The 14,831-nt window shown below is 43.1% G+C and overlaps 1 protein-coding gene across 1 annotated transcript; it reads left to right on the top strand.

Moving 5' to 3' along the window:
• Positions 1–758: 758 nt before the first annotated feature.
• On the top strand, positions 759–10,812 carry LOC133003309 (uncharacterized). Its single transcript, XM_061072998.1, has 4 exons — positions 759–1,055; positions 2,272–2,647; positions 6,091–6,296; positions 8,572–10,812. Exons 2-4 carry the CDS (start codon positions 2,284–2,286, stop codon positions 8,665–8,667), a joined length of 666 nt encoding a protein of 221 aa, XP_060928981.1. The 5' UTR covers positions 759–1,055; positions 2,272–2,283; the 3' UTR covers positions 8,668–10,812.
• Positions 10,813–14,831: the final 4,019 nt, after the last annotated feature.

Here is a 14,831-nt window from a genome sequence, read left to right as displayed (position 1 = left end):
AGCATTTAGGTAGTGGCGTGGAACAGATTGACGTCACCAGGGAGTAAAGAAAGAAGTTGATAAAACTCACTGTGCACTGGTGCATGGGAAACAAACCATAAAGAAGTATCTGTTGAGAGGATAGTGGACTAAATATGCCTCTTGTTAGCATATTGTTATTTGGGCTGTGAATAAATCACAAGTTTCATATTTTTGTTTTCACATTTCCACACATTAAAACACATTCTTGTACATATGATCTTATTCAGATAATAATAATCTGAGCAAATATATGCACATTGACTCATCTGTGGCATTGATGACACACAGCCAAATGAAAGAGTGAGTGAGTTTAAAATAAAGATAGGGTGTGTTCAGCCAGTCTGTTCTGTAATGACACATATTATTACTTCTATATATTCTCTCTTACTTGTACATATTTCTAATCACTTGTTATTATCTGTGTTAATAAATGAATACATTATGTCTGTCCTGTCTTCAGTTAAAACCATTGTGTGCCTTTCTCACAGTGTTAATTAACCATAACAATGTAAAATTGTATTAAAATATATTGAAAACTTGACTTCATCCGTAAAATGTAAACGTCCTGTTAAGACCAAGGCAAGAGGTGAAACATTTCCATTGTGGTTCAATCTCTGGGTGGATCTGTTTTTTTTTTTTATTGTGGAAATCCTCAGCGGATGTCAGGTGCAGTTCCGCTGTCAGAGACCATAAATAAGACGAGCAGGCAGCCGGAGCTCAGACAGGAACCAGGACAGGAACCCAGAAGCTCCTGCTGCTCCTCACTGCTCCTCACTGCTCCTCCAGCTGCTCCTCACTGCTCCTACAGCTGCTCCACCTTCCTCCTCTGATGGGCTCGATCTGATTCAGAACCTGCACCGAGACCATCCGAACCGGAAGGGCCTGATATGGACTGACAGATTTTTTCCCTCCAAACGCCCGAGCGGACTGTACCATGTTGTGATCGTCCACCTGTCACCTGTCGAACCCTCGGAACCGGACCTGGAACCGGACCTGGAACCGGACCTGCAGCCACGGAGCATCACACCCAGCCAGTGAGGAAGCTTCTTATTACTCTGACAGAACCAGAACCCGGGGGTCTCAGCCCGCTCGGGGGTCCCAGGTGTCCGGAGCAGCGTGAGACCTCAGGTCCACGTCTCCTGGTTCACACAGATTAGAAACGGTCCTGGAGCTTTATCACAGGTCCAGTCCCAGGTTGGATCGAATCCCTGTGAGCTGGACCTGGTTGTGTGTTTTATTTCTCAGTGTGACAGGTCCCGACATGTCTCATTCAGAAACACACAACGGGATGCAGAAGGGACACAAACACACGTCGATCAATAAAACTCACAATTAATAAATCATCTGAGAAACCGATCGGAGATAAATCACTTCTCACTTTCAATCTGAAACCTTCTGCTGCAAAGAGACCAACTGTTTTAGTTAAAATCAAAGGTGTCGTGTTCATTGTATTTATTTATTCTTGTTAGTTTTCTAATGTTCTGTTAAAATGTGAGAACCTGTGTTTGTGGTGAAAATCACATTATTACTGATTCACTTCTGACTCGTTTTCTTCTCTACGTGAAACTCATTTTTTCTACTTGACGGTAAATTTCCTCCGTGAGCTCTCGTGACTCTCCGCCACGCACGCGCTTATTTACGTGTGCGTGCGCGCGCATGCTCGTGCTGTTTACAAACACGAGTCTCGTGGTCCTGAAGCGGCCTCGCTGCTGCCCCCAGCGGCCGAGGGGGGTGGGGGGGGGTGGGGGGTGTAGGTCGCTCGGTCAAACTGAACGGGAGTAAAAAGAATAAGGCTAAAATTAGACTGCAGAGTTTCAGGGGCCATTTTATTCACGTAGTAACTATCTGTCTATAGTTGTTTACACATTTGTTTTAGTGTAATTCAGCTATTATTTTATATTATTAACTTTTGGTTTTTTTATTTGTGATATAAATTCAGTTTCATGTATATTAATAAAGAGATGTTTACACTTATTTTATTTATCAATTGATCTGCTGATTGTTTTTGTAATAATTAGTTTGGTGAAAATTTTGCTGAGCTGCAGGTTACAACCTGAGATAAATTCATCTTGAAAACGTCTGAAGCTATTCAAATATATTTTCTACTTCTACCTAATCAATAGTCATATCACCTCCATACACAACAGGTGTGTCGGATACTTATCTGATGCAGCCGTATTCTCCATCTATTAGACACTTGTAACAATATATTTACTCATGTTTCTTGGATGTTTCCCATGTGTGATTCAGGCAAACAGTGCAATGGCCCGAGCAGAGACCATTGAGAGCGTTGGGGAAACCGGAGCAGGAGGAAACAACTCTCTTCCACATCACAACATCTGCCGCATGGAGCTGCCTCGCGCCCTCCACACCTGGCCCGGCCTGCTCACCACCAGCACCATCACCACTGGCTCTGGCACCGGTGCTATACTCATCCACCACCACCATCTGCATCCTCTGCAGCCTCTCCATCTGCCGTACCCAGTTCCTGATCAGCACCAGATGCACCAGCAACTTCCTGCGTCGTCGCCATCATCAGCACCTCCTCCTTTGCAGCTCTGCAGCCGGAGGGAGGAGAGGGATGGAGGAGCTGGGAAACCCTGGGCCTTGTCAGGAGAGGAGTCCGGTAAGATATCTGTTCACTTAGGTGTTAGGTGTTGCATTCATGTTGGTTGGTCCTCCCATTGCTCACACCTACAGGGAAGGGAGATCTGTATCAGAGCACATTAATAAGCGTTTAACCTGGATGTATGGATGTATGGATGTATGGTCAGTACTGCCTAGTCCAGTGCTGCAGCTGCACCTTCACTGGATCACAGCAGCAGTGGATGCAGGTTCGGATGTGAATGAATAAAAGGTCAGATGCGACTGAGCCGTAGAGACCAGCACCCTTTAGTAAACATTGAAGTTAAGAGGAGAGTATCGGTCTGTGTGTGTGTCTGTGTGTGTGTCTGTGTGTGTGTGTGTGTGTCTGTGTGTGTGTCTGTGTGTGTGTAAGCTGCGTCCGGGGCTGTGTTTCCATGACGCCCGGCGGTTTGGGCGGAGCTGATGGAGGCCAGGTGGAGGTGGAGGTGTCACTCAGATGACTCTTCTGTTGTAGCAGGCGTGTGCGTCATGAAGCTTCACAGAACTCAGTCGGCTCACATGAGAGATTCACTGAAAGGGAAACGTATTTAATAGTCTCTGCTATTGTTTGATTTAATCCTGTGTCGAAATGTGTGTGAGTTGTTGATTTATGACTTGACACAGTTGTGTTCCGATGTAGTCACAGTCAGTGGGAGTTTCTGCTGTGAATTATTTGAGTTGTGGTGTTTATTCAGTCAGTGAAGAGGGAGGAACCTTTAATCCCATGTGATGGATCCAGTCAGTTAAAGCATTTCCTCTGGAAACGGAAGAAAGGGAAATTCAAGTGGCAGCAGTTACAAGAAAGGCCGGTTTACATTTGACAGTGAGTCTCAGTCAAGTGACAGATTTGCTGTAATGTAAACAGACCATTTCCCTCCTCCTCCTCCCCCTCCTCCTCCTCCTCCTCCTCCTCCCCCTCTTCCTCCTCCTCTCAGCTGCAGGTCAGCTGAGCGTCAGACATGTTCAGACTTGTCCTCTGTAGTCTGGCTGCAGTAAAGATTCACTGAGCAACACTTCCTCCTGCTCTGAGCGCCTCAGCCCGGCAGCAACAAAGTCACGTCAAGACACATTTATATTAATAAAGCTGAATATTATAAATCTGCTTGGAGGGTTTTAGTCATCTGTCATCGAGATCAAAGCAAAGGAGGAGGAGCCGAGGAGGCGTCCCTCTGCCACGAGGGCGGGACGCACAGTAGATATTGTGTTTACAGAATAAACACAACACGATAGGATTATAGTGTGGATAGTCAGCATGACACTGTAACTACTGAAGATGAATCAATTAATAAGATTGTATCTGTATAGTGAGTATAAAAACTCAGAGAGCCGATGGAGGGATCCCTGTCAGAATGATCTGGGAGGATGATGAGTAACTTGCAGGTGTTGCCAACAAGTCAGTCGCTTATAATCAGTTTGTCACCAGTAAAACAGTAAATCAGGTCATGGAGTCAGGACACAGATTCTCAGGGAGCTCATTCTGTGAGGTAGTTAAGTTTGTGAAGTGAAAAGTCCGTTAGTCAGACTTTAAGCTCGTTAATGGAGTTAATCAGTCACTGTGCTCGTCACCCAGTCAAACAGTTCGTTACTGAGGGAGTCAGGAAGTTAATTATGCTCTTAATCCTGTTAAATCATTCAGTTCAGCAATAAATCTAGAGATTATTGAGGATTAAGTGGTCAAAATGTTCTCATACAGACATATTGCATGATGCATGAATGTTATTATGACAAAGGAAAGGAAGTGAAGGTTGAAATGTAACCATCAACTTTATTATGAATAACTCTTTACTGCATTGTTTATTGTGTATCAGCAAATATAAACGCAGATACTGATACGTCTGTGATATTTGTAAATCTTATTGGCCAACAGATAAATCAGTTGGACTGTAATAATGAATAGTTTCACAGAATAAGTCAGTGTAAATAATATAAAGGATAATTTAAAATAATAAAAACAAACTTGATAGTTAATCTGATTTACCCGACAACCAAACCAGCCTCTCTCTCTCTCTCTCTCTCTCTCTCTCTCTCTCTCTCTCTCTCTCTCTCTCTCTCTCTCTCTCTCTCTCTCTCGTCAGCCTCAGGTTCATCCCCTGCCCCGCCCTGTTTCCTTCATTCCGTCCTATCACAGCACGACCCCCCGGTCTGTCGGCCAATCGCATTGAGACGTCTCCAGGAGTGCTGCCTTACAGTTACCTTGGCAACAGGCCAGGGTTTTCCCGTTTGTTATTTTTCTCCTAGCGCTCTCTCTTTTCCGTCTCTCTCGCTCTGTCTAGTCACCTGCATCTTTAAAGGATCAGTTGTAATCCTCCTAGCAAAGGGCTGTCGTTGCCAGGGGTGCCAGTTTCTGTGGCAACTAGGGTTGTGGTTGCCGTAGGTGATGGTCTCTGTGCCAGTGGTCGAGAGAAAAGCAAACTGGGGCCCAAAGGTGTATCATGGAACTGGGTCTACTCATCTAAATGAGAAGTGGGCTCAAAAGGATAATCAGTGTTTATTATGACATCAGTGTTTACACTCAAGTAGTTGAAAAAAAAATAACCAAAATTTAAATTAACAAAAATAAAATAATCCTTAATTCTATCATAGTAATGATATAAAAAAATTCTAGTATCTGTCTGTAAACAACAACACAAACACACAACAAACTTAAACACAGAAACATTCAGTACCTCTCAATACCAGACTTATTAAGCAGATTAAAAGATTACTCTCCCAAGTTCCATGAAGAGGAAAATAAATCACCGTCAAACCTTCAGACTCCTTAAGGAATGTGTGATTACGTGTGTGTGTGTGTGTGAGTATGTGTGCATGTGCGTGTGAATTAGGCCAGAGGAATAAACAACCCCACTGGGAACCACTACTTTGTTATGTTTTTAAGGTCAAAAGTCAAGTTTAATTGTAGGAATTTAAAATAAGATATCAGCCATATTCACTTTAGTTTTGTTTTTCTCTGCATCAGAGTTAAAAGTCACTTCCTGTTTGAAGTGAACAAACTACAGAAGACTTGAGCTCATGTTATCTGCCTGTTTATCACAAGCTGGTGAGACTGAGGACGTCTGGGACGAGTGTGTCTGGTGTTTGCTCATTAACTGTGTCTCTGTTGCTTGGCAGCCTGGTCTGTGTAGTTTGCCCTGTGTTACTATGTGTGCACAGGGACCCCCCCCCCCCCCCCCCACCACCACCACCACACACACCCTCACTTGAAATGTCTACATTGTGTAAGGAGGCAATTATTGTACGCTGCTTGTTGAGAATCCATTAAGCAGAACCGGAGGCTCTGTGTAACCGATGCAGCGCCTCGGTCTCTTCATACATGAACATTTCTGCTCAAGAGAGACACAAAAGAGAGCATGAGGAAGAACGATGGTAGAAAAGAATATGAGGAGAGGAAGAAATGCATATGCTTTGTATTTTCTATAATAGAAATTATTATTTGTCTTCCTGCAGACGCTGACATAGTGGAACAGCGGGAGGCTTCCAGCCAGCAGGGGCCTCTGCCTGACCTGCTGCCCAGGAACGAGCTCCCATCCTGGTCTGCATCGTACCACAGAGATCCCAGGAGAGAGGCGGAGCCAGAGCTGGAGGTCAGGAGAGTGGCCAATCAGCTGAGAGCCACCGGGGATCAATACAACGCCACCGTCCTCCGCAGAGCGGTAAGCCACAAATCATTATTGTAGAGAAATTAATATGAAGACTTGCAAGTTACACAAATAGACAATTAACTACCGACGTCCAGAAAGTAGCAAAATAAACGTTGCATTATGTTCAATAGAGAGAAACTGCACAAGACAGAAGTGCAACGACAACCAAATGTGCAAATGTGGATTATAAACATTGAGCTGCTGATTATGACCAGAGGACAGAAGTGCAGTGGTGGTCAGTTTTAGTGTTGTCCCTTCACCCAGACTGAACTGTGGATGTGTGTGTACAATGTTTACTGTGTCCTTGAACACGGCACAGTCACATGGATTGTCACCCCCCCCACACACACAAACACATACACACACACACAGACTCTTATCATCTTGTTTGACCAGTGTGTTCTCACATGGACCGACACGTGAGGTGTGTGTGTAGGAGTGTGTGTGTGTGTAACAGACTTGAAGACAGATCAATATTTGAATGTGTGAGAGAGTGAATCCATGTCATCTGTTCGTCATTCATTCTCTTCCTTCATTCACTTCTTTGTTTGTTTTGTTTGTTTGTTTTATTCATACTAAATAATTTCAATCTCCTTGTATCTCCACATAAATGGCAGAATGCACATAATTCTTTATCCTTTCTTCCTTCCCTCTTTATTCCTTTACATCTCTCCATCGCTCTTTCTGCCTTTTCTTTACCGTTATCATCAGAATCAATAACTGTGCCAGAGTTTAAAGAAACGCATGACGGGCTTTCTTCTCTGCAGAGGTCTATTTTCTATTAGTTGTCATTTCTTTATCTTTCCCCTCCTTCCCTCCTTCCCTCCTTCTCTCTTTCCCTCCCTCCTTCCCTTCCTCTACGCTCAAGATCGCGTGAGGAGTTGGCAGCAACCCCCCTCCCTCCCACACCCCACCCCACCCCCCACACAGACACACACACTCCACCCCACGACTCTCTCTCCCTCGCCATCCCGCCTTATGCACATAAACAAAGATGACGTCACCTACCATGGCTCTCACTCTGACATGGACTCCACTCACACACGCACACACACACACACACACACACACACACACACACACACACACGCACACGCACACGCACACGCACACACACACACTTCATGAGGGTGTAGCAGTCCCTTTGCAGACAAGTGTAGCAGGTTTTTTAGGATTGCAGCCTTCACTGAACTGTCTTCTGTCCTGTCTGTTTGTTTGTTTGTCTGTCTGTGTGTGTCTGTGTGTGCGTGTGCATGTTTGTGGTGTGTGTACACGAGAAAGACGGACAGAATGTTTTTTCTGGGGATATCGTGTGTGTGCGTGTGTTGTTTACAACCGATTCAAGCCAAAAAGCACAATTGGACACTTTTTCCAAACAAGCAGTTTGAAACAAAAGGAACGAGAGAAGGAACAAGTGAAAAACAGAGATGGAGAGATGAAGTTTCAACTGTAGTTTCAATAGGGAAGGAGGGAGGGAGGGAGGGAGGGAGGGAGGGAGGGAGGGAGGGAGGGTTAACCACAGGCGCGTGAGGTTCAGAGTAGCATCCCCAACACAGACACACACTTGTTTCTCCTCTTGTTCGAGCTGTGCTGAGGGATCGACATGCTGTCTCTCTTTCTCTCCACCATGTAACACCCCCCCCCCCATGACATCATGTTATTTTGAACGTTTACTTCTCCGTCTTTATGAGACCTTGAATAATCAGCCTCAGGAGTATTTCTCTTTCCACCCAGATGCTTATAGTTGAGACTTTAGAAATACTGAGTTATTGAGTCTTTCTCAGCTGCAGCCACACGTCTCAACCATAGACGGTAAATAAAGATGGACGACACGTCTCCACATCCTCCCACTATCCAGAAATGAAGCCAAAATATCACTTCTCCGATGACGTCATTTGGAGCCAGAGTTTGTACAGTTGCGATTAGGGGGTGGAGCCATGGAATCAAGGTCCCGCCTATACACGTGGTCGACCAATCGTGATATAGTCTCAGCTGTCAATCTGTCAAACTTGAACATACATCAGAAATCACAAACATGTACTGGTCCATGTCCCATCTGCTAACATGACCTACTCTGCATCCAGCCACCAGGGGGCGATCGAGATGCTTCGGCTTCACTTTTGGGAACTGTTATGTCTTCCATCTTTATGCACAGTCTATGATCTCAACAGGAACAACAGGGGGCAGCACTGATTTTCATAAGGTCGCAGTCATGTGATTTATTCTGTTATTTTGTCTGAACTGTTTCTCGGTCATTAAACACCACTTTTCTTTTTCTCTCTCACAGCACGCTGCCCCCCACTGGCAGGACTGGAGAGACGCGTGCAGAGGACTCTTCAACTTCATCACCCAGTCGCTGAGCGCCCTCTACAGGCTCACGTAGGTAACGTGTCCCCTGCAACCACCGGTTCTCAAGGGGACCTCTTTACATTCAGGACTCGAACACTGGCCCGTCGCTGGTGAGGAGAAACATCTGTTCTGTTTGCTGCACTGATGTTCATTTGAACCTGGAGGACAAACGCAGAATGAAATCAAACATGTTCTTGAACAAAGACTTTGTGAGAATGAGCTGGAGGAGTTTTCTCCGCCTGTGGAATCTGGACCCGGCCCGTCAGTCAGTCTGCTGGTTCGGACTGCAGCTGATGGGCCGACGCTCACTTTTCTATGTGTATATTTTGTAAAATCAATTTGTTTTCACTGTGTTTGGGGGTCCGATGTTTATGTAGCAGGCGAGACTCAAGTGTGTGTGTGAGTCAGTGTGTGTTTGTGTGTGCGCACATGACAGACCTGGGTCAAACACTTGGATAGAGTCTGATGATCTCATAAGCTTTTGTTTGATTTAGTTAAAACTAATTCAGAGAATCATCACAGACATGATTTGACTCTCATCTCGTGTGTGCATGTTACTGTTGTGTCTTTATTCTGGCCCCATTCTTACAAACTGTGAAACTGGAATGTGTAGTTCCATCGCAGGGAAACGTCGGGTGTTATTTGACTGTGGAGCCAAGCACAGAGTGAATCTCTCTCCCAATCTGAAAGTCTTCAGTTCATCATACGAAGTGCCTTCATGCTCCGAGCTCCACTGAGGCCTCGTGTCCACCACCAGGACAATCAGCGTGTTTCAGTCACTTAACTCGAGTGTCATTTGCATTACATTCAAATGATCCAGCCTCTGCATGGTGTAAGGTCATTTCAGGACAGAAAGGCTTAATCCCTCTGCACACACACACACACACAGACACACACAGACACACAGACACACACAGACACACACTGGGAACTGCCACTGTTATTTCTCCACACCAATCATTCTGCCAGTGTTGGGAGTGGGCAGGGTTTCACTCGCCTGTGTCCACAGTGTTTATAGTTACTCGATCGTATGTAAATATTCATTTTTTGGGACGATGAATCTGAGTAATCTGAACATTTTGGGCGGACTTTAAAAAAAAAAGTACTTATCTAAGTGAGAGTTCACTGTGTTTGTTGGACATCTCTTTGTTTCTCTGAGCGGTCGTTGGCAACAGTCGAGCGAGTCTGAATTTAAATCCAGTGGATTTGAGATTGTTTTCCAAGAGTTAAAACAAATTATACAATTTGGATCTTTTGATTGTTAAAAGTATTTGATGTTTATAAAAATGACCCCTTTCAGTTATGTGATTATTTTCCTTGTCGTTGGGAGGAAATGTAAATTGCTCGTATTAAGAGCGTAATTTATTTTGCAAAGTAGCCTTTCTGTAGCTTGATTCTTGTTTTGGTTCCTTGGTTTTTCATTTTTTTATCTTTTACATTATTTATTTTTTCTTACATTGCTGATCAAAACTATGGATTAAGCTGTACTTGCGTTGTGTCGACAGAGCTGGGAGTTAAAGGTGTCAGTGAACTCAGCGAAAGACAATATATCACTTTCATTTCAAATGTTATCAGCTTAAGGAATTGTGATTTCAAATGGTACTATCATCAGACAGAAGGAGGCAGAACTGCAAGTGACGTGTTGTACAAATACAAACTTTCTCCCTTTAAAGCACAAAGAGGAAATTAGGCCTAAGACTGTTAAACAGCTTCACCTGGAAAATTCAATAGGTCTGTGTGATTTCAAACAGCAGCAGTATAACTGGGGCTCCACATGCCACAAATACCACTACTAATAATAATGCACTGTAACATAGCTTAATCTAAAAAGTGCCCACTTAACAGAGTATTTGACCTGTTAAACTTAAAATGCCTCAAACTCAACAGGGAGTCGACTGGAGGTTTTGGCGAAAGGAGTTTCGTCAGCATTTTATTTTACCACATTCGATATGTTTAATTTAATAACTCATTCGATTTTCCATAAGTCCACCTGTAAGTAAAGGATTGACTTCAACCTGCAGCACTTTGCAGTTGCTCTTCTCCTGCCCCCCCACGGCGCTCATTGTCAGTCACATGCAGTTTGTGTTTTGCTGATTTTCAACTGTTTTCTATTGTAAAATTTCTACATGAATTTTTGTACCTTTTTCTTTTTTATGCAATAAAGTTAAGGAGAAATATATTCACCTGTTTTGTGTCATTATTATCATCACTATGTGTTTATTATTAAAGTTGTAATATTTTATCTTTCGTGTTGACCCAGTGTTCAGCCTGTTAACTCAGTTTACACCAGTGATCTCTTCTTGAGACGCAGTTCAGACGGGACACACCAGAACAGCAACACTTAAATGAAATGTGGTTGGAGCAGATGTTTACAGATGTTGGTGGCTGTGGGGGCGGAGCAACAGCCCCCTGGCCATGCTCGTCAGTGGAGGGACGGATCCAGCTGTGGTCTCCATCACATCTGGAGAGCACCAGGGATTAACAGAGGGTCGGGACCCCGGCTGCTCACACACTCACATGCACAGCAGCTGTTTACAGTGATGGTCAACATGACCGTCTGGTGCAGGACATGTTGTGATGCTGTTAAACACCAGTGGATACCGTGTTAGTGCTTCATTCATTCAGGGTCGTTGAAAACACAAAACACGTTAACAACACAAAACATTTTCGTACACATCCTGTCGTTACCATGACCTTAATACAGGAAACAGTAGACAAGGAGATTCCTACCTCATTTCCACTTGTTCATCTCAAGGCCCTGCACTGTGCTGCTGACCTGTCCTGAGGGAACCCCCCCCCTCTCGCCCAATGTCAGCCATATTTCTATGAGTCTGATTATAATCAGATTATCAGACTGATTATTGACATCCCAGTTAAAAAACTTATAAACTTACTACAACATCTCCCTGAAACCTTAATAATTACTTCTAATCATATTTGAAAAGTCTGGTCAGCAACCGTCTGCAAAAAAACAACCATGCTTCAGCTGTTAGAAGCAGATTTTATAGGTCAAAATATCTGACCTATAAAAGTAATATAAGTGTTCACATCATGGGCGGCTGTGGCTGAGGGGTAGAGTGGTCGTGCTCCAACCTGAAGGTCGGCAGTTCGATCCCCAGTCTGAACCACCTGCATGCCGAAGTGTCCTTGGGCAAGATGCTGAACCCTGAATGGCCCCCCCATAGAATAACAAAGTGCTGCGAATAGATGCACTGTATGAATGTGTGTGTGAATGGGTGAATGTGAAACTGTACTGTAAAGAGCTTTGAGTGGTCAACAAGTCTAGAAAAGCGCTTTATAAATACAAAACCATTTACCATTTACATCACTATGGGATGATATCATTTTCGATTTACATTTCTTGATTGAAAATATTACTTAAGTAAACGGTAAATACGTGAATATTATAATCGAAAAGTATTGTTCTCATAATGCAAAACATAGCCCTGAGTGTACCATAGTGGATTTATTTAACTATCATATTTTAAGGGATTATTTCTGATGTCTGAGTCAGATTTCCCTGCTGCAGCTCGTCGTGGTTGAAGTTAACGTTGTTCAATCAGTATCAATGCATCACACTTTATCAGATTATCTCATGTGTTCTCTGTAAAAATAGAATCTGCAAAGGAACTCGTGATTAAAAAGTTTTCAAATAATCATAGTGGAGTAAAATAATCATGAGTTTAAGAACAAAGTGCATCAAGCTTTCTGCTGCTGATGCTGAAAAAACAGAGAAATATCCCCTGAAATCCTACATTTCTAAGGAAAAGAGTTTGCAAGCTAATAAATCATATATATTTATTCATATATAAATATTTTGTGTCACTAGTGTCATGGCAACTCTGTTTGGTCATGAACATCTTCTGTCACAATAGACTGTCTCCAGCTTTTACACTTTTCCTTAAATAAAACAAACTATTGAAGAAAGCAACAGTGCTTTAAAATATTATAATGGGCATTTTCAATAGTTTATTAATCAATACAGTAATAAGAAAATTCATAAACATTGAAAAATAGTTGTTAGTCCCATCCCTAATGAACTTTACATGATACACAGGGGAACAAAAATCCTGAAGGAACATGGTGAGCCGACACACGCACACGCACACACACACACACACACACACACACACACACACACACACACACACACACACACACACACACACACACACACACACACACACACACACACACACACACACACACACACACCTCTTACAGCAGACAGCATTGGGAGTAGATATCCTCACTTAAACTCCTCTGCAGAATGAACCAATCACGCAGCCCTGAGAGCAAACTCTGGGACCTGATTTGCTGCAACAACAGACACTTGGTATTGGTGGAGCAAGTTGCAGCCGAAAGAGAGATAGTGACAACACAGCAGGGGCACTAGGCTCGGATTTAACCAAGCAAGTGTGTGTCTGTGTGTGTGTGTGTGAGTTTGAGGACGAGAGAGAAGACGTGAAGGAAAGAGGAGGATGAGAAGAAAGAGGAGCGAGGGCTGCAGAGAAAGAGATGAAGTGGAGTCAGCAGCAGTCCTGAGTTGCACTAACAGTGTAATGAATGTGTGTGTTGGCAGATAAGAGTTTAGGTTTAATTAAAGGGGCAGAATGAGCTTAAAGGGACGTTCCATAATTAATCTTCTTTTTCCAAAATCCTAGGAAAAGAGCAGTGTCTCTCGGTGCTCGTCTGCTTTCATTCAGAGCTCAGTGCGTTTGGATGCTCTGCAGCTGAAGTCCTCAGTCAGCAGCAAACACCACAACACCAGGAACACACACTTGTGTTACTGGTGAATATATTATATGTATCAACCTCCTCTTATTCTCTGTGTTCATCTGACAATGGAGCCAATCCCACCTTCATTGTGTAACTCTGCAGCAGCAGCCAAAACCATCGCAGAGCCTTAATGGCGTGAAGTGGCCTCCTCCTCCAAAGTTCCATACATTTATTTAGACTGAGAAATTATTTTCGGGGGAAATCAGTGGAAATGTAAAAAAAACACAGACAATGTAATAGTTTCTTTCTTGGCACCAGACTAACACATCTGGGATCATCCTGCGAGTTTTTCATTATCTTGCTTGAAAACAAACAAACAAACAAACCATCAACAAACAAACAAACAGACATTTTTTCATTATATGTTTGACTTTTATGTTAAATAACAGAAAAACATTTGTTCTTCATTTAAAAAAGCTGTTAACGTCACATCAGTCTGACTATGGAGCTGAGGACATTCACAGCTGGCGACTTGTTGTGTATCACTGGTTTTAGGTCAGTTCTGGAGATATAATCGATGCAAAAAATGAACTATGTTAGATTAAAATTGTTTTGGTAAACATCAGAGTGAATCAGCAGCCGCTGCCACAGACACCACTGACAGGTGAGTGACATCAAACCGCATCAAAACAAAATGCTATTTTCTTTCCATCTTAGACACAGCTCTGCAGTTCAGGTTTGACAGGTTCCACCACCAGCGCCACATCCGACCCATAATGCTCTGTTGATGCGAGAATGGGATACAATAAATGCTTTTTCTTCATGTTTATTTGAATGCCCGCCCCCACTCTTTCCTGTAACTCTGCTGCATACAGCCTTGTTTGGTTTGATGAGTCATATGTCACAGTGTGAGGTTCTTACCAAATACAGTCACACAAACCAATGACACCACCTGTCCCCGTTAGATCCAACACACTGATCGGTTTTATTGCTCATTCTCAGCAGCACAAGTTTGATTGAATCAATTCAACCTTAAATTTCTCCTTGAGGATTTAACCTTTTTACAATGCATGATTTATGTCCTGTAAATATTTAAATGAAAGAACTCCCTGTGCAGAGTGGAGTGTATCAGCAGGACCTTGATACCGCAGCTCCACTCTGTGATCTCTAAGTTCGTTAATGGATTTCTTTCCAACCCTTACTGGAATAAGAGATGACGTTGCTTATCTTAACTACTTGAGTTTGTGAGTTAATTATTTCTAACTTGATAAGAAACTTTATCTTTTCATGATATATTTGTCTCCAAGGTTTAATTTTCTGAAAATATTATACTGATGCAAGAGTCCTAGATTCCACCAGTAACACATGACTGCAGCAGAATAATTAGTGGCACAGTTTAGAGCGAACTACAAATGACCTCGATCACCGTCACAATTCAGTGCAGTTAGTTTTCACAAACGTTAGAAACCTGAGACAGAA

Source organism: Limanda limanda, chromosome 6, assembly GCF_963576545.1.
Source record: "Limanda limanda chromosome 6, fLimLim1.1, whole genome shotgun sequence".
Lineage (NCBI taxonomy): Eukaryota > Metazoa > Chordata > Actinopteri > Pleuronectiformes > Pleuronectidae > Limanda > Limanda limanda.
This window is presented reverse-complemented; position numbering and strand designations above follow the sequence as displayed.